Source organism: Anopheles nili, chromosome 3 (assembly GCF_943737925.1).
Source record: "Anopheles nili chromosome 3, idAnoNiliSN_F5_01, whole genome shotgun sequence".
Lineage (NCBI taxonomy): Eukaryota > Metazoa > Arthropoda > Insecta > Diptera > Culicidae > Anopheles > Anopheles nili.
Genome location: NC_071292.1, coordinates 59,853,872 through 59,872,476, shown reverse-complemented (window position 1 = coordinate 59,872,476; position 18,605 = coordinate 59,853,872). Strand labels below are relative to the sequence as shown.

Below are 18,605 nucleotides of genomic sequence, written 5' to 3'. Positions count from 1 at the left end.
TATTTTCGTCCTATGTGCATGTAAAGCTACGACCAGCTCTGCTGACGCTCGTTGGGCTTGAAACGTCAAACATTGTTTTCATGTAAATGTCATCGTTCAAGAGACCGAGGTGATGAAGGGTCGTGTCACGAAATGCCAGATCGTTTCGTGTTTTGAACGATTTTATTTAGTTAAAACGTGGACCAACAAACATATAGATGTAATGCGAGTATTAAGCTGGGTAAAAAGTGCTTAACTAAAGCCCCCTTCAACGATCCTTTGTGCATTGGTGCGCTTGTCTGGTTGACCGGTGGGGTACCGGTGTTCATGAATTGGCGTTTTCGCGATTTGAACTATAAATACATTGTATTAGGCACGCGGCTTGCCAGCGACAATCGTCATTTCACCAGCAGACGATAAGCAGACAAGTGGAACGATGTGCAGCGCCAACGAAAGCAATGGAACCGACTCGCCGGCTCTTTCCGAAAACCCAAGCGATTACGGCGGAAACTTGAAGATACTGGACTGCAACGACCAGATCAAGGAGCTGCAGACGATCATCCGCGACAGGTAAGATCCCCGCCCCGGCAGAAAGCCTCGTGACACCGAAAAAAACATGATCGTTTCCCCTCCCGGCCCGGGTCCTACCTCCTGTACTATTGCCGCAATGACACGTTCTCGCTTGGATGCAGTTCGTGCGGAAGCGAGACGGCACTGTCTGAAGGTTGTTTTTTTTTACTTCCGTTCCACCACTGCTTCCTTGCCATCGGTGGAATGGTTACTAATTTTAGAAACACCACGAGGAGTGACTTTAAATTCTACGCTGACCGGCTTATCAGGTTGGTGATCGAGGAAAGCCTGAATCAGCTGCCGTACTCCGACTGCTCCGTCATCACGCCGACCGGCGCCATCTACGACGGGTTGCGGTATCGCTCGGGAAACTGTGGTGTTTCCATCATCCGATCCGGCGAGGCGATGGAACAGGTAAAGAATCAATCGACACGGTACAAACAATCGCGTCTAAGTATTGACCGCCTAATCGTTATTTAGGGTTTGCGAGACTGCTGCCGGTCGATACGGATCGGGAAGATTCTGGTAGAATCCGACGCCGAAACCCATGTGGCGAAGGTCGTGTACGCACGGTTTCCGGACGATATCGCACGAAGGCAGGTACTGCTCATGTATCCCATAATGGCTACAGGCAATACGGTTATCCAGGTAGCGTCTCCATTCGAACGCAGCAAATGAGAAACGAAAATTTGACACACTAACTTTCTCCAGGCGGTGAGCGTACTGAAGGATCACGGCGTCAAGGAGAACTCCATAATTTTGTCAAATTTGTTCTGCACCCCGGTGGCTGCCCATATGGTCGTAACTGCCTTCCCGGATCTGAAGATACTTACTTCGGAACTAAATCCCGTCGCGCCAAACCATTTCGGTCAGAAGTATTTCGGCACGGACTGAGCAGCACGTGCTCGATCGTCTTGCAACGAGCTGATAGACGGCAGCTGCCTACCCTGGGGTCTTCGGTGCCACTAGTGCACGATGTTTACTTATTTCTGCTTGCGGTATTAGTGTACTATACCTCTCCGGGTCCGTGAATTACGTGACGTTCGGTCGGACAATCACAGTCCATCAAATGTTGCTAACACGGACACGGCAGACTGCCACACGCGTCAACGAAATTTCACGGTGCGTACTTAGTATACATCTATCGCCGGATGCGCCAGCATAATCAATTCTACTTGAGTAACAAATGTGAGTGAAGTAGTGCTTACCTCAAACAGTTGGTCACAGTAGGATAGCAGAGATATCAGAGATGTATCCGGTTCCGGTAGGAGGGCAACGTAGCTACGCTATGGTGTGACAGCGGCAATAGATGGTTTTCTAGGCGCTAGGAACGGTTCTTTACTGACCTAGATACGGCACGGTTACTATATAAATCGCTGTAATAGTGCTAAGCTTTAAAAATAAAATAAGATATTAGGAGCATAAGTCTAATCAACGTTACGAGATGATCCCTTACTCCACGGCCACGGATGACTACGCTAGCGACGTAGATAAGGCTTACAAAATTGTTCATACGATATACAAATATTTTAAAACGAATTTTGTTGCGTTCCCCCCATTGTGCGATTCATTTCAGATGTGTAAAGAACGAAGGAATACAATACAATTAGCGTTATTATCATATATCGAAGATGTTAATATTATTTTCTATGAGAAAAACAGCATTCCTTCATTTGGAATTTTCCGTTACTCATTCCCCCCTTTCACTGCTATCCCAAAATGTTCTTCCTCTGTTGCTTCTGTTTTTGAACCTGTTCTGTTTTCTTTTGTTTATCAATTTGCGCACGTTTTTTTGCCAGGAGATTGGCTTCCTTGTCGGATGCTTTCTTGGATTCCATCATCTTCGAGTACAGTTTGCGATGCTTCGGCTTAACCATACGCGCACGCAGTGCTGCTTCGTTTTTGTTGACCAACCGCTGTTCTTCCTCGTTTTCCTTGAACGTCGTTCCCCGCTTGACCTTACTTTTCGGTTTCCCATTAGCCGACTGGTTTGCTTTCTGTTTTTTGTCTATCGTTTCGTTTTGTTTCTTGCCGTTCTCCTGGGCCTGCTTCTTATCCTGGTCATTCGTCTCATTTTCATCCTCATTGTTGCCGGACTCCAATTCGTCTGTTCGTTCTGCATCGAACGCTTTCAGTAGAGCGTAGTCCTGCTTTTGTTGTTCCTCTTCCGGATCCAGCACTTCCTCATCGTCGGAGATGTGTTCCTCGTCACCATCCGCGCCCGAAATAGCCTGCTCAAATTCATTGCTTTCCTCCTCACCTCTACGCATCGCAAGTTCCTCCGGTGGAACGTAACTTTCGTTGGCTTGCGTGAACGGTGACAGATGCGGTGGCAACACTGCACCGATGAAATATTTGTTTGTCGGAAGCAGTCGCCGCTGATTCACACTATCGAACACCCATTGAGGCTGAATATAATCGCGCGAGATGTACTGCTTTTCCATGCTCGGTCGATCGACAACCTGATGCGTGATCGTTTCGTCGCCCTCATCGAACGACGCTCCCACGGACATTGTCCGATCCCATGAAACTTTGCCACCAAAGCATCGAATTATAAACACCAGCGGCTCACGTGGAACCTCACGGTTTAGGAAAAACTTCAGCCCCTTGAAGAGTGTCTTGAGCTTGTTCAAGCTTTGCGCCTCCTCGCGGATCTGGCTCACGTGAGGCAGTTCTTCATCGTTGCCCGCAAACTCGAGCAACTCGGGCTCTTCCACTTCACCGTTACCACCGTCCGAACGAAGCAGCTCTACGTTCAGCGCCTGAATGCGGTCATCCAGGAACCGCTGCTCGTTCGCCATCGTTTCGTCCGAGTCGAAAGACTGCGCGAACTGAGGCGGATACGCGAGATTGACTGAATTATACAAGCGAAAGTTGATGAAACCGGCCATCACCGTAAAAAAGTCGCCGAACGACTTCATAATGCTCAAGTCGATCATTTCCCCGCGATGGGGAGCATACGGGAAGTAATGCGGTACGATCCACGTCACTGTTTCGCCCTTGATTTCGGCCTGGAAGTAATAACCCTTGATCGAGACGAACACCTTCCGCAAGGCCTGTGCCGCAATGACGTAGTGCATAAATTCCACCGTCAGCCGGCGACTCATTCGTGTTAGCTCACGGGTGATAATTTTCGTCGCCGGAAACGTGCTGAACATGAATAGCAACGTCATGCAATCATCCAGCTCTTTGATCGCATCAATAAACGTAGGATAACGTTCTTTAACGATGTGGTCCAGCTTCAGCTGCGGATAATTCGCCAGTCGAATGTCACGCAAATGAATGTTTTTCTTCGCCGCCGCATGCCTTATCCGACGGTTGTAGATCTTACGGTCGCGCAGCGTCCACACGATCGGCTCGTGCAGCAGGAAAGTTATATCTTTCTTATGGTACAAGATCTTCAATTCCCGCGAACCATGCTGTGCACGCGCCCGGTGTTTGGGCTCACGTGGATAGATACCCTTCAGGATGCAAAGCTGGCGGAAATCTCTTATAGATAGCTGCAACTTGTTCATGGCGGTCTTCCGGGTGTAGTACATGGCACCCTCGCCAGATTTAAACTGCGAAGCAGACAAATACAACGGAATTATGCATTGGAAGTGAGAATTTATTTACATTCCACAGCATGTGCTACCCCACACATAACCTCACTTCTCGCGATGTGACGACTTACCTTATGATTTCGCTTCACCATGGTGACAAATCACAAAAAACTACACACTTTGCAACACTAAAATTCAACTAAGAACCAGCGACAACTCGGCGGAACGCAAAATTACTATTTTCTCGGGAAAATCTATCGTTTTGCACCAGAAAACGCAAAAGTCCGTCCGCACATGCTGTGCGTGGACAGAGGAAAAAGGTTTGTTGTGACATTTCCCCACTACGCAGTCTCGATTCGTTCGAATTTCGAACAACATAACAAACGTCAGGCCAGCCTGGGCATTGTGTGGCACAGCTGTCAAAACTTGTAAACACAGAACAAAACCAAGGTGAACTCGTCCACGATAAGTTTATTCGTGACAAAAGCGAATTAAACCGTACGACCTGCTATCGCCGGTCGCAATCAGTGAAGTTGGTTTATCCCGATTGGCTAAGGAAAGTGCAAGTATCTGGTATCACCTGCAAGATAGTGTGCACTTCAACAACGCGAAAGGAAGAAGAAGTGTCGCGTTTTTCGATGTCCCTGCAAACGAACGAAGTGTTGTCAATTTGTTAGTGAAATCGGGTGGAGAACGACCGCAGTGATACACATTGCCGCGATTTGATTTCCGATCATCACCAGCTCTACCATCCGCGTGACCAATTTGTGTCTAATCCGGTTCCCAGCGTTCTATCGCGCTTGAACGCGAAACTGTCGCCTTTTCGGTCGTGCCGTGATCAAGCGTAACATCAGGCGGGGCACGTTTGTTGCGTAGTTACCTGTGGAAGAACGGAGTAGTCCTTGAACGAAGCGGCTGTAGCTAGAACTTCCGGATTACATTGCGTCGGTCAGGCACAGGCGGACGAGGTAAATAACAGTGTATAAAACCAGTTGGCCTAAGATTGCACACCGTAAGATTGTGAACTTTTGAAAAGGTAGAAAACCTTAGGGTGGTTTCTCCTTAACTTTCCATCACATGGCATTGGTTCAATCCCCGCAACCGGGACATACGCGTGAACTAGAACGGAACACTTTTTTTCACCCGTTCGCGCTTGAGAAACCCCTCGCAACGGTACCAAATAGCGGTAATAATATACGGGGTATTTTTGTTCATTAGTTCTTCCATCACTCATTTCCTATTCTGTGGAGTTTTTTAACGCACAGTATGCTCGCCAAAATACAGCTCAAAACTTCCACTTAGCATATCAAATGTGTCATTATAAATTCCGTTCGGGCCATTGATTCACAGAATGCACTTTGAACGCTGGTTACCAAGGAAACCGAAGCAGAATTATGCCGCAAGCCCTGTTTGGATCGGGTCCTATTCGCTATCGAAGGCGTGTTGTTAATTTATCGATGAAATCATCATCCAGCTAGCAAGATATGATTCATTGGATACGCGTATTACATCCTCTCTTTGCACCCGCAAATGGGCTGCACTTATAGGAGCTGAAAAACGGTGCTGCACAAAAGAAAACATCACAACAGGCGACGTGATGGCAATGCGAATGCAATAGTGTGTCGTTACGTCACCGTGGACTTCGCACGAGTTTCGAGTTCATCCTCTACGACAGCGACCTGTTACGCAGTATGTTTTGCGGGAAGGCATAGTGCAGCGCAAGCTTTGCTTCAGAGGCAAAGGGAAAAGACCTGTTGGCCCTTATTATGCGGCGTTACCGGAACTCTTCCTACCGGCAGACATTCGCGTTTCCTTTCCGGCCTATAATTCCGTCATAATCATCGGGTTGGATTTGTTTGGGTCGGGGCCCTTTTCGCTTACATCAATGGTATGGCAAAGCGACGCTAGAAGATGGTATCATTTATCGATAATAACTACTGACAAGAGCATCACGCGTACGAACTCCATATAACATCGTTTACTGCCAGGCCGACTCCTTTCGGCGGGGACGCATTTGATTGATTGATTGATTGATGGTGATGATTTCGATTGATTTATGAGCGTACAGGTCTACCCGTCCCAAGGGAACCCCACCTTTGGATAGTTTTCGATAACCCAAATGCATGCTGTGATCGGTAGTGAATCATCACACGTGGCTTTTATTGCACTACGCTGTATTGTAATTATCCCATCCAGCATTATTCAATCCATCCAATATTCTTCAACCCACCGCCGTAATACGTGGTGTAAAATATTCTAATCAGCTTTCTCGCCTGTTGTTTGCTGTTATTCATTCCATCTCATTCATGCTCGCGCATTTATCGCGTTGGCTCGATATCATCATTGATATAATGGCATTGCCCGCAACGGGTCCGCCTGGGAACGCGGGGTTCAAAGTTCCGCTTGGTAGATTAGGACACCGAGCGCTATGATTTCGCCCCAGCAACCTTTATCAATTTCCCTCACATGAGCGAGTGGACACGGTGTGAGAAGCATAAGGTAGAACGGTGATTACCGTTTTGATTTTTTGTTTGTGTTTGGTTTTGATGCGAAAATGGTTGATTACAATTTCGTTGTTTCGTTATTCATTTACCCTGAGAGCCTCATGGTGGGCCGAACGATATGCCCTGGCGTGGTTTTTCTCATGCCACCAAAGGTCAAACAAATCACCCAAATGTTAAGCAGCTTAGTAAAATATAGCATTTATACTAAGCATATGCCACCCGTCAATTCAATTTCAATTTAATCATACACGCATTGTAACACACCGTTGAAAGTTATTATCAATGATGAATTTAAAATTGTACCATCATTTAAAATCAAAGCGCTGGAGCATGGCAACTCAAATAATTGTCGTAAAATGTGCCTAAAAGCCCGGCTAATTAACTACACATCATCATTAGTTTCATCTGATTTTTTGTCATATTTTATGATAATTGTTTTATGATGATTAGAAGATAAGATGGAATTAGTTTTAATTAAAACATTCGACAGTTAAGTCGTTATACAAACGGTACGTAAATTGAATATAGTAATTAGGTAATTGAAAATAAGAAACACGTAAACACCATACGCCAAAGCCACCACGTAACAGGGACAAAGCCAATCACCCTTTGCTTCCGATAAGCAAACAAAGAAGCATATTATACCCCTTGTTTTGAAGCTTTTTTTTCTTTTAATTGATTGTGCAGCTGGCATGACGTAGAGATATTAAATTAATAAACAAGGATAAAATGACGTCCCTTTGTTTACTGCAGAACACATTGAAGTCCTTCGCTGTTAATGTTTTGAAGGAAAATTCTTTTCGGAAATTATGTTTCTTTTTTTCAAAAATCTTGAACTCCATATTGTTTTCATGCAACTTTTCACGCTAACCTGTTTGCAATTGTTTTTAAAATTTTAAAAACTCCCCGAGGAGACACACGTTACATCGCAAAATTGTAAAAGTGAGCCTCTAGCCAGCGAGGGTGTATCAGGAATTTTTCATTATCCATTTGTCACGAAGGCGTTCGTTATGCCGGGCGTAAAGTTGCGTTGAGCATATTTTTCCTACCCCATTTAATCCACACAATCGTTAGTTGCGCCGATAGTGGGAAGGTCGGTGTGGGGAGAATTCCCGGATTAGTTTCCCCGGGAAAGAGCGGGAGCAAATTAAAACCACTCCGCAAGGGCAGGTACGGTGTGTCTTGCCAGCCCCGGTTGCGGTCCCGGGGACGGATTAGCGCGTGCCCTCGTTATCACTGGGAACTGTGAGGGCTTCGATTATGTTCGGGTGTACATACATACACACACACGTGTGTGTGTGTTGTAATGCTGGTGTTTTTTTTTTCTTCTTCTTCCTCTCTCGTGTAAAAATCCCAACGGCCTCGTCTCGGGCATCGAGATAAGCGGTGGGTCTGGTGTTGTTGGTGTGGTAGGTTCAAAGCAGGTTGCGACCCAGGGAGCGCGATTTTGAATTATTATTGCACGTACCAGCGGTGGGATAGTGAATAGAATTTTGGGTCCCCACTTCGTTGCCTCTAATGCATCCTTATTCGTTGCTTTCGTCTTGCAGATCGTCGCCACACCGATCCTCAGCGGCATCCAGGAACCTGTCCTGATCGCTTCAGACATCAAACCATCGGAACGTCCTCGGTGATGTGAACTTGTGCAACGTGACACGGGATCAAGCTCTCGGTTGTGGTCGGAAAAACGCACGCGAAAGCATTTTACCTCGCTCCAATGCGCTACCAGAGTACGGCGAACAGTTCAGTGCAGATAGTTTGGCTAAACTTATGATGATTTAACGAACGCACGCACCCCAAAAAAAACCGTAGTGTATTCCGCGAGCACCGCAGTAGCTGTTGTTGATTTTAGGTTCTGTTTGCTAGCTTAGTTTTGCCCCACACATCACGCTAGTGGCGCTTTTCCCCTTTGTTTTACATATATATAGATATATCTTTGAACCGTTTGATAAAGGATCATTTCGAATAGCTCAGCCTTTTGGTTTTCTCGTACGTTTGCGTCGTCATTATCGCATTGGCTAGGCACACACTACAAGCAGTAGTAGTACGCGTTTCGTACGTTCTGTTTTGTGTTGGAAAACCTTCCTTCCACGAGCCGACCCGCCGGGGCCGCCAAGAAACGAGTGCAACCCGGAACAATAGAGAGTTTAGAAGCGTAGAGCAATGGCGGGATTTCTGGCGATGCTCAAACAGTCGACGCTTGTCCACCTGTGCTTTGCTATATCCTTTTTCACCTCCGGCCTGATCATCAACACCGTGCAGTGCATCCTGTACGTAGGGCTAAAACCCTTCAACAAGCGCCTGTACCGCACGATCGGATACTACCTGTGCTACTCGTTCTACTCCCGTAAGCTACTTGTTACTTGTTTTCCGTTTCCGGTTCCGGTTCCGATGCATTTACGCTATACTAGCACCCGTCCGTAGAGGAGGGCATTGTGGGGACATTGCAACATTGACAGGCTTTCCTTTCGCTCGTTGCTCGTTTTTTTTTTTCGCAGAGCTCGTCTTCCTGGCCGACTGGTGGTCGGACACGAAGCTGATCGTGTACATTAGCGATGAGGACATGAAGTACTGCGGCGTGGAGCACGTCCTGCTCCTGATGAACCACACGTACGAGATCGACTGGCTGATCGGGTGGATGTTCTGCGAGAAGGTGCGTGTGCTGGGCAACTGCAAGGCGTACGCGAAGAAGGTGATCCAGTACATCCCCACGATCGGCTGGGCGTGGAAGTTCGCCGAGTTCGTTTTCCTCGAGCGATCGTTCGAGAAGGATCGCGAAATCATCGGCCGGCAGATCAACGAAATTCTGGACTATCCCGACCCGGTGTGGTTGCTGCTGAACGCGGAAGGAACGCGCTTCACCGAGCAGAAACACGAGGCGTCGGTGAAGTTCGCCAAGGAGAAGGGCATGGTGCCGCTCAAGCACCATCTGATACCGCGCACGAAGGGCTTCACGGCGAGTTTGCCGTTCCTGCGCAAAAAGTGCCCAGCGGTGCTGGACATCCAGCTCGCTATTAGCAAGGATACGCCGGTGAGTTAACATGCGCGAAGCCGGTCATATACGAGCCCGATAATAGCCCCGTTTCTGTTTGTTCTTATCACTCCCGTCACAGGTGAAACCAACCATTTTCAACATTCTCAATGGCAAACCGATCACGGCGCACATGTGCGTCCGGCGCTTTCCCATCGAAACGTTGCCGGAGCGCGAAGAGGACGCGGCCGTCTGGGTGCAGGAGCTGTTCCGCGAGAAGGACCGCATGCAGGACAGTTTCCATCGGCACGGTAATTTCTTCACCGACTCCGGTATTGCCGAGCGACCGCAGGTCACGTTGCACCGTCGGCCGGCCACGCTTGTTAACACCGCGTTTTGGGTAGCGGCCACCCTTACGCCGATGCTGTACTATCTGGTGAAGCTGCTGTTTAGCGGCGAGATTCTGTACTTCTCGATCGGTGCCGGTATCATCTTTGCCTGTAAGTAAATTGGCGTTCGTGTCAGTGCAACAAACTGACGGATTTTCCTTCTTTCTCTCCCCCATTTACAGTCTACATGCTGATGGTGAAAGCGATCGGTATGTCGAAAATCAGCAAAGCATCCTCGTACGGTGCGCAAAAGCTTAAGAACGGGCACAGCAACGACGAACACCAGGCGCCGGAACTGGGCGTTGGCGAGCCATCGAAAACGAAGTAAAAAACCCACCCACCCATCGGTCGACCAACGGATGGGAAAGGATGGGCGATATCCTGGGTCGCGTCGTTTACACACCCGCATACACTATTTACACACCCACCCATGATGGTTTTTTGTGTGGTTGGTCCCACAGATGAAAGGTTACGCGTGTGATGTGCGAAGCAGGGAAAAGTCTTTATACATTGCATAGATGCTATTATATACACGAATGGTATACACATATATGGAAGCGCGCTTGATAGGTTTGGGCAAGGGAGCAAATGCAGATGGGTTCGGAATGGGGCACATCCTATATTGCCCGTTGTTGCGCGATCCGCGACACAGGGAATCGAGTGCCAAATGTAGGCATCAGGATGAAACGTACGAAGCAACCGATGGGGGAGATGAGGCAAGGTGGTGGGAGTGCGGGAAAAAGGAGGAAACCATTTTGAGCCACGAGCAGTTATTGAGGAATATTTTATAACCGTTTATTTATTGGATCCAAGATCCAGCAACGTAGAAAAAGAAAAAAGAAGAAAAAAACAGATAGGCGATACACGAGCGAAAGCCAAATCAAGCAAAAGCAAACGGATGGCAAATTTTGAGACAAATGTTATGTGTGTAGGAGACCAAAGCACCTAAGCGCGGACCCTGTAGATTACGATGATTATGTTGCTAAGGAAAACAAAAACTAAAACATGCACACACACACACAAAAGCGAGAGCTAGACATAGGACACACGCGTATTTGAGAGTGCATTAAATGGTGGACCACACAGAGCTGGATGGATTTAGATAAGGGTTCGTCCGTGGAACTACTCGCGCAACCGGAGGATAATGTTCGTTTTGCTTTCATGAGATTCGATTTGCAACGTATGCTTTTATTGAAGGGAACCAGGAAGACCAGGATAAGAGAATCACAGTTGTCGTTTCCATTCCGCGGTACGGTTTAACTTATCGTACCTACGAAGGAAACCCTAGTCTAATTCTGTAAGCCTCGAACACCATCGAGCTCAGCGCGGTAAGAAGCGTTTGAAATCGTATGCTCAACACAACTAACTCATTCGTTAAGGTGTGCCTCCGATGGCACCCGGAAACGCACAACCGATACTACTATCGCGTCGATGTTACCGAACTCTTCCCATGTTTCATCACTCCAGCATTGCTATCTTCCTTTTGGCGAGATGTGTAGAGTTAATGTTAAGTTACAGTAGCATATTTGATCGGAATTCTTCTGTCTGCCTCAACACGGTGGAATGTTTGGAATTCTGTTGTTTCACCCCCCACTGTTTGGGTTGATATTATTGCGTTTCAAGATTGAACTCTTTGCGTGTGGAATCGTGGAATGGCGTGCTGTGAAGCCAGAAGTACGACGGAATAAAACCACGAAATGTTAAGAATAGGCGCATGCTGTACAGAGTGGCATATGCGGGAGGAAAAGCACTTTGCAAAAGAAAACTTCCCGTCGATAACCACTTTCACTAGTTGACTATTCAAACTCGAATGCGATCCTTCTCAAACTAATGCGGAAAAAAAGGGGACGACAAAAAGATATAGTTGGTTAATTTTAAAGGCTTCCACAATGGCCGGTCGCGGACGCAGACAGAAAAGTCCTTAGAGCTTCCCATCAGTGTCGTCGTTTTTGTCATCGTCGTCGTCTTCGTCGTTGTCGTCTTCACCCTTCGATGTGGTTGTTTTTCCCTCCGTTCGTCTCCCGGAAATGAGTGCGTTTTTCTTTTGTATCTGTTAGAACGTGTTCTAGTGTTATGGAAACCCCTGTGTGTAGATTATCGAGCACCATGGTAGAGTAGCTTCCCCATTGTTCGGTTTAGTTCAGGTGTCCTTTGTTGCGTATGGTGGCAACAGGCAAGAGCCATCCTGTTTGCGATTCTAGTGTCCACGGTGGATGTGTGAAAAATGTGCTAACAAATGCTACTAATTTGATACCCGTGGCGGAGAGTTGAAAGCGAATAAAGGATAGTACATAAAACGAACATTGCGTTGGAGAATTCATTTTCGCATGCGGTACTACGCCAACACCAGTAAACTCATTAGTATTAGATCATATGCCCCACAGCAAATTGGCTGCAAGCTGATTGGCTAATCAGCCATTTCGGCCAATTAACATTTTCGAGCATGGAGGGGAAACATCGTCGCCGATCTGCTTATCGGTGCGTGGGAGGAAACGATGTGATCGAAGCGAGAGCAGGACAACCCTATCATCGAGAAGATCGAACGCGTGCTACATGCTTGAAGCATGTTCTCCTGTTACCAGCGCATCCAAAATCCATCAAATTTGACCCGTTTTTCGGAGGCTCGTTTGGAGTTTTTTGCGGAATATCCAAGATTATTTTGCCTATGGCACGTGAACGTGAGAGCAGAAAAGCAAGATCGGTCCCAAATGTGCTTTCTCGTGTTCTGCGATAAGCGAACGACGGTAAAAGAGATACGATGCGGATAATCATGCGCAGAAGCGAGCGACGATATATGGGTTGATAACGGTAGAGGGAGCAATCAGTTTTGGCAAATGCGTGGAAGCGAGAACACTGATTGCGCATTACCAGCGCAGGGGAACCCAGCTGGTAGGTATCCTCTTCGGGTCATGTTCTCCTGTTATTATCGCCGGTTTTTGGATGCAAAACTTGATCTCGAAATTTTTCGCTCAAAGGCGCGCGCGCGCCTCGCAAAATCTACGCCCTCTGCAGGTGGAGGAAAAATGGAGCTTTCGTGAATCTGACGTGAAAAGAACCGGACGGACGGCAGTGTTGTGCATTGAAAGGAAGGTTTTGAAAAGTTTAAGGTTGTTGCATGGTTTTTATCGAGTTTTTAGGAATTCATTGCGATATTTGTACTCCGAAAAGGGTAAGGAATGCAAAGGCAGATCGTGTGTTTGCGATGCGTGGTTAGGTCTTAAGGGTAAGTAAAGTACGCTCATGAGTAATAAAAGAAGCATATGAGGTAAATTTCAATTAAATCATCTATCATTTATAAATTGTAGGTAAACTCTTTCGCCATGCCAACCTTATTGGCAGCTTCTGATTTGGAAGGTGAATAAAAATGATAAATCTGATCGCCTAATATTGAAATGGGAAAATCGTCCTGGTGGGCTGCGAAGGACATAAGATACCAACCCGTTGCTTTGTATATACAAGCCTTCATTTTGAGTTAAAAGTTCGATAAAACGTTTCTTTCGTATTCATATTAATGTGCGTTTTCTTTTGGTTCTTTAATTTATTTATTGGCTTCAATTTCGTCGCTCCACCGTGATGTTTGCGATCCCTTACGTTCTGTTACGATAAAAGAATCATTCCGTTCATCATTTTTTGTTGTTCATTTTGTTAAATTTTGTCACATATAGTTATTGTAGTTTTGCTTTTTTCGCTTTCGCTCCGTTCGGTATTGATTAATGAGTTTTACTTCAAAGTCCGCATTGAATTTTGCATTTACTCTTGTCACTTACGTTTTGCATTCCAAATATTCGTATTTATGATTAATGTAATCAATGGTTAGTTTTTCAACGTCATATGTCTTGTTTTATTTTATTTTTACTTGTTTCGTTCACATGCCCATCTTGCATGTTTCGTCGATACGTTCTTAGTGTACTTATATTCGGTTTTGTATTTTAGCTTTCTTTACTTTACGTAATTATGTTTGTTTAGAGTGTTTTTTTTTCTTTGCTTCTTCATTTGACTGTGGCATTCCGGAGATTGCCATTGCATGAGTTTTATGGTATTTGTGTTTTGTTTTCCTTTCTTTTGTCATCAACTATACCCCATTCCCAGATAGAGTGATACACATAAAATATCACGGAAACGATATTTTCTCCGTTTCGCACTTTGAATCGACCGAATAACTGATCGGTCGCAAAAAATCAAATGATCGTCTCCTAACAATCAATATCTACTGTGCCATGGCGACACACTAGGAATCATTATGTCTTTCTTGTTTCTCTTTGCTATCGATCCTAATTGTGCTAGTATTACGCTAAGTTAGACAAATTTGTTAACGTTGATTTTACTGACGCGACTGCCTGGCCGCTATCGACCATATCGTAGTTTAACTACCCTTAATCGTCCTTTCTAGAAAGCAAAGTCTTTCTCGATACAAAAGGCATAACCGTACGGGATTATTGTACTGGAATCTAACTCAAAGAGGACAGAATGAACACCCGAAAACATACAGAGCTGCATTGAAATTCTTATCCATTTCTGAGATCTTCACATTTCTGTTCTCATGTTATTGTTGTATTTTGTTGTGGTTGATTTTTGTAGTTTTTTACCAGTACTTCTGCAGACAACTAGAGACTGATATCAGTGGATTACTAATGAGTGAGTGGCTTTGATTGAATACCTCATCGTTTTACGGATGACAAGCGTATCTTCTCTAGCATGTTCTGTATAAGTGGCTTATTGGACTATTTTTAAAGTTTTGATTGTATCTTTTACAGTTGAATCTGAACGTTCCACACTACTGGTAATCATTCGCATTCGTTTGTCATCGTTGCACGTGGCATCTACAAGTTGGTCGTTATCATACGATTGATCGGTAACAATCACTTAAAAGTTAACGTACCGAAACAGTGCATTTGGTACCAAATGTTGTATTACTAGATAACTTCAAGTAAAAAGGGGAGTAAAATTCATTTCCACAGCACCGATTGCGCAATGCGGACATCGCAATCAATCGCAATGAAAAGCACAGCAACTGGCAGACACACAGGTCATACACACGAATATCGAATACGCAAAAAAAAACCAATCAACAGAAAATCGCTTTGACCGCGTTGTCACCGTGATCCAAGTAGCAGGCGCTAATGAAATGACGCTCGCGTTAGATCATAACTCTAACCCGTTGCCCTTAGCAACCAATGTCAATGCCATCATCGGCCGTTCGCTCATGCCGCCGAATCAGCAATAAAGTACAATAATCTTTCAGTAAAAGTACTCAAATATTACACGCATTTCTAAAACAAATGCTCTTAATCTCTGTGACATTGTAATCGGTACGGTGCACCATAGATACTAATCCTTCTCTCGTTTTGCTTCTTTTTTGTCTATCTTCAAAACATTCTACAGGGTCTCCTCGGTTTTTAACGTTTAAGCCACACACCCTAATCGTGCTTAACTCGTCCTAACACTCACCGCAAGGCAGCCAAACTGCGATACGATCCTGTACGATCGTTCCAATAATTGAGGCTACCGGGTTCGATGGTGCTTTCTTGCGTCTCTCTAAACTAATCAAGCCTTTTCACCCTCTTTTCATCCGTATCACCGTTTACGGGAACAAAACCACGTGTTATTAAGCTACGTTTTAATTGCCTAAAACCATTCATCTACCTTCTGCTACTTCCAGTGTGGATCAACCACTACCAACCAATACAGGACGCCGATTGAGCCGCACCCGAACTAATTTATTGTAGTCTGATGAAAAGCATAACGTCACTGTGAGAAATATTCCTTTTTTTTCTTCGTCGACGATGTGCACAAAACAATTAGTTGTGATTGGTGAACGAACGTACGCACAAGTTTCCGTGCTAATTTTTGTTGTACGTTTTGCCACCGTCCAGATTGCTTTCACACCTTGAACACCTTGAATGCATGTAATCGCTCCTCATCCTGTTTGCACTGCTAGTCTGCGTACTTGGACAGGATCATGATGCGCATTAGCGCAAGAGAGGTTTTAGGCTAAAGTTTTGTTCGGTTTGGAGGCCTTTCGCCCCTCCCCACTCCCCACCCTTGCACCACCGGTCAGTTTAGCGTTATATGCAAAAAATGTACCCAAAAACATTTATATCATAGTTACTTCCATCGCTTCTCTGTTCCAACGCCCCATCGCTACGGGCCTATTGCATATGTTTGGATATCGTTTGATATTTAGTTTCCCTTGCCAGATAAAGGTATTCTTGTCTATGATTGGATTTAGCATGTCCTAGTGGCTTCGAGAGTGATCTCCATCCGCACCTGTAACGCCAGCCGTTGGCCATTCCTTTGGATCATGTGGACAATAATGGTAGATGTGTCTCAGTTTGCAAACATAGCTGTGGTTTTATGCCAACGGTTTGTTAATATTAGGAAAGGGCTCTGCAACGGCCGAATCTCCGAATCAAGAACCCTTTTACAGCATGATACAGTAGATAGGCTGGCGGTTGATTAAACGCAAGTTCTACAAACGTACGAGAGTTGAAGATTTCAACAGTGCGCGGCATGAGTAGCAGATTTTTTTTAAAGAAGAATTCGTAAAGGTAAACGGGAGATGAAAGGAATGTATATGTATGTATATATATATAAGTATATATTTAATTATGTTTGTCATTTGTAGTTTACACTAGCGCATTCCGTTGCCGGTATGGTGACTTTAGTAGAATATGTCTTGGTTTTTATTTCGTTTTTCTTTTTGTTCATTTTATTTCTAGCGCATCTTTTAAAGTTTCTCGTTATGGTTTAAAGAGTTAAGGATAGCGTTACGAAAACATGGAAAACCATGGCAATTGGAGGCGCTAGTTTCGCTTTTACAAAGTCCCCATACGACGCCGGAGAGGCCAGCCCCGGGCGCGACTACGCAGCCCTGCTCCGCCTAAATATACTCAGTTTTGTAAATGTGTAAGCTTAAAAATGTAAATATGATAAATATATGTTTAGTGTTTTGTTGTTCTGTTTACCTTTCTTATTTTTCTGTTTCCTTACGCTTATGTTTAACTTGTTTTTATATGCCTCTACCGACGTGTTATGACTGTACGTGTGCGTTTTTCTTTACTTTTGCTTTTACGCTTATATTTTGCTTTAGCATTTATGCATTCATACACATTTGTGCATTTCACTGCGCTTCCTTACGAACTTTGCATCCGTCGATGGGCCATTGAAGTGCAAATGTGGTTTAGTTTTATTTGTTGTAAAATTTATCTCATAATTTAACACCCGCTTCCACGAAGTTCCGCATTAGGTTTGCTTTAGGTTGGTTTCTGTAATTACGATCATTTTCTGCTGCCAGCGTTCGATTACCGTATTCTGTGCAGTATTTTTAAACTCTCCCTTTTAGTGTCCGTATTGCGTTAAATGTATGTTTCGGGTTTTATGTTCACATTCACCTTTGCTTTACTATTTCTTTATCTCTTTTCTTGCATTTTCTTTTCCTCAATGTATACAAAATAGCCGGAGAAACTGTAAAAATGTTAACTAATGTTTATATCCTTCCAATGATCGGTTAGGTTCTTCTTTTTTTTTGCATTCCTGCTTCCTCCTTCCTCTATCGTACCATTCGCCCTTGGTTAGTGTGCGGTAAAGCTGCTAGAATGTACATACCATGTACCTCGTTTCGACGACGCATCGCGTCTAGCAGTAGATTGTTGGCTGATTTTCGTTACGAAATCGTGTCATTTTGTCACCCTTCTGGATCTTTCTGACTCCTTTTTGGCTGCCTCGGTCGACCAATCGCTGGCTCCAATGGCTAGCATATTTGTTAGTTTGCATCCCGCATGTGTTTGATGTTGTTTTGTTTTATATGTTGTTTGCTGTTGTATTATGTTTAGTACTATTGCTACTTCCGTTACCAGTTGAGGAAGGACACTCAATCCATAATTATTCGCACGTCTGCACATATACGTTAGCCGATAAAGAACACCTAGCGAGCATCTGTTTTGTTTCTCGCCTTCAATCCATGCTCTTCCGAGTATTCATATGCTAATTTCCTATCCCATTTCATCATTAGATCGCCATTATCTAAATAATTACCATGCAGGAATGATTGGATTCGATTAGCTGAGTCAACAGTGGATTTGAATATGGTTTACATGCTCAAAGATGTACACAGTTTTATAGCTCTACCGATTGAATGATAACGTTTGGCGTAGTTAATAAGGTAAGGTTTTTGTTTAGCTTTGTGTAAGTGTTGCTTTTTGTTTGTGCTTCGTTTTGCTGGTTTTGCACGTAACGACGATAACGCTCGCCTAGCCACTTAAAGATACGGATGCCACCTTCCATTAAAACTGGAGGATGAACGAATGTTAACTCTAAATTTCACATCACAAGTTCGAAGGAAATAAGTATGTTTGCTTTAACCTTCCCGACCGCGGCCACGCTGATCGTTTCGGTCATAAATTACGTCGCCTTTGGATTGGTATTTAGTCCCGCTGTCTTTCGAGCGTGGGCTGGCAGGCAGCTCCTATGAGGGACAAAAACACGAAGGAGCTGATTACACAATTGATCTTCTGATTCTCCTACCATGTTCACATTAACGCTAGGTGTTCGCCTGCAACTTGTCCTTACGATTAAGATATGTTGTGTAACTGAAACGAAGGATTTTGTTAAAATACCAATGTTCTAAGAGCCATAAAGCTAACAATTACTT

The 18,605-nt window shown here is 44.8% G+C and overlaps 3 protein-coding genes across 3 annotated transcripts; 2 read left to right on the top strand and 1 right to left on the bottom strand.

Annotated features, from left to right (window-relative positions):
- Nucleotides 1-415: 415 nt before the first annotated feature.
- LOC128727427 (uracil phosphoribosyltransferase homolog) lies at nucleotides 416-2,172 on the top strand. The gene is made up of 4 exons (XM_053821340.1): nucleotides 416-549; nucleotides 771-963; nucleotides 1,030-1,197; nucleotides 1,261-2,172. Exons 1-4 carry the CDS (start codon nucleotides 416-418, stop codon nucleotides 1,441-1,443), a joined length of 678 nt encoding a protein of 225 aa, XP_053677315.1. The 3' UTR covers nucleotides 1,444-2,172.
- On the bottom strand, nucleotides 2,171-4,387 carry LOC128727426 (pescadillo homolog). Its single transcript, XM_053821339.1, has 2 exons — nucleotides 4,223-4,387; nucleotides 2,171-4,109 (listed from the first exon to the last, which is right to left on the bottom strand). The coding sequence occupies exons 1-2, from the start codon at nucleotides 4,241-4,243 to the stop codon at nucleotides 2,259-2,261; spliced, it is 1,872 nt and encodes a 623-aa protein (XP_053677314.1). The 5' UTR covers nucleotides 4,244-4,387; the 3' UTR covers nucleotides 2,171-2,258.
- A 4,055-nt stretch (nucleotides 4,388-8,442) lies between these two features.
- On the top strand, nucleotides 8,443-12,256 carry LOC128726773 (1-acyl-sn-glycerol-3-phosphate acyltransferase gamma-like). Its single transcript, XM_053820600.1, has 4 exons — nucleotides 8,443-8,942; nucleotides 9,094-9,626; nucleotides 9,709-10,066; nucleotides 10,138-12,256. The coding sequence occupies exons 1-4, from the start codon at nucleotides 8,759-8,761 to the stop codon at nucleotides 10,281-10,283; spliced, it is 1,221 nt and encodes a 406-aa protein (XP_053676575.1). The 5' UTR covers nucleotides 8,443-8,758; the 3' UTR covers nucleotides 10,284-12,256.
- The last annotated feature ends 6,349 nt before the right edge of the window (nucleotides 12,257-18,605 follow it).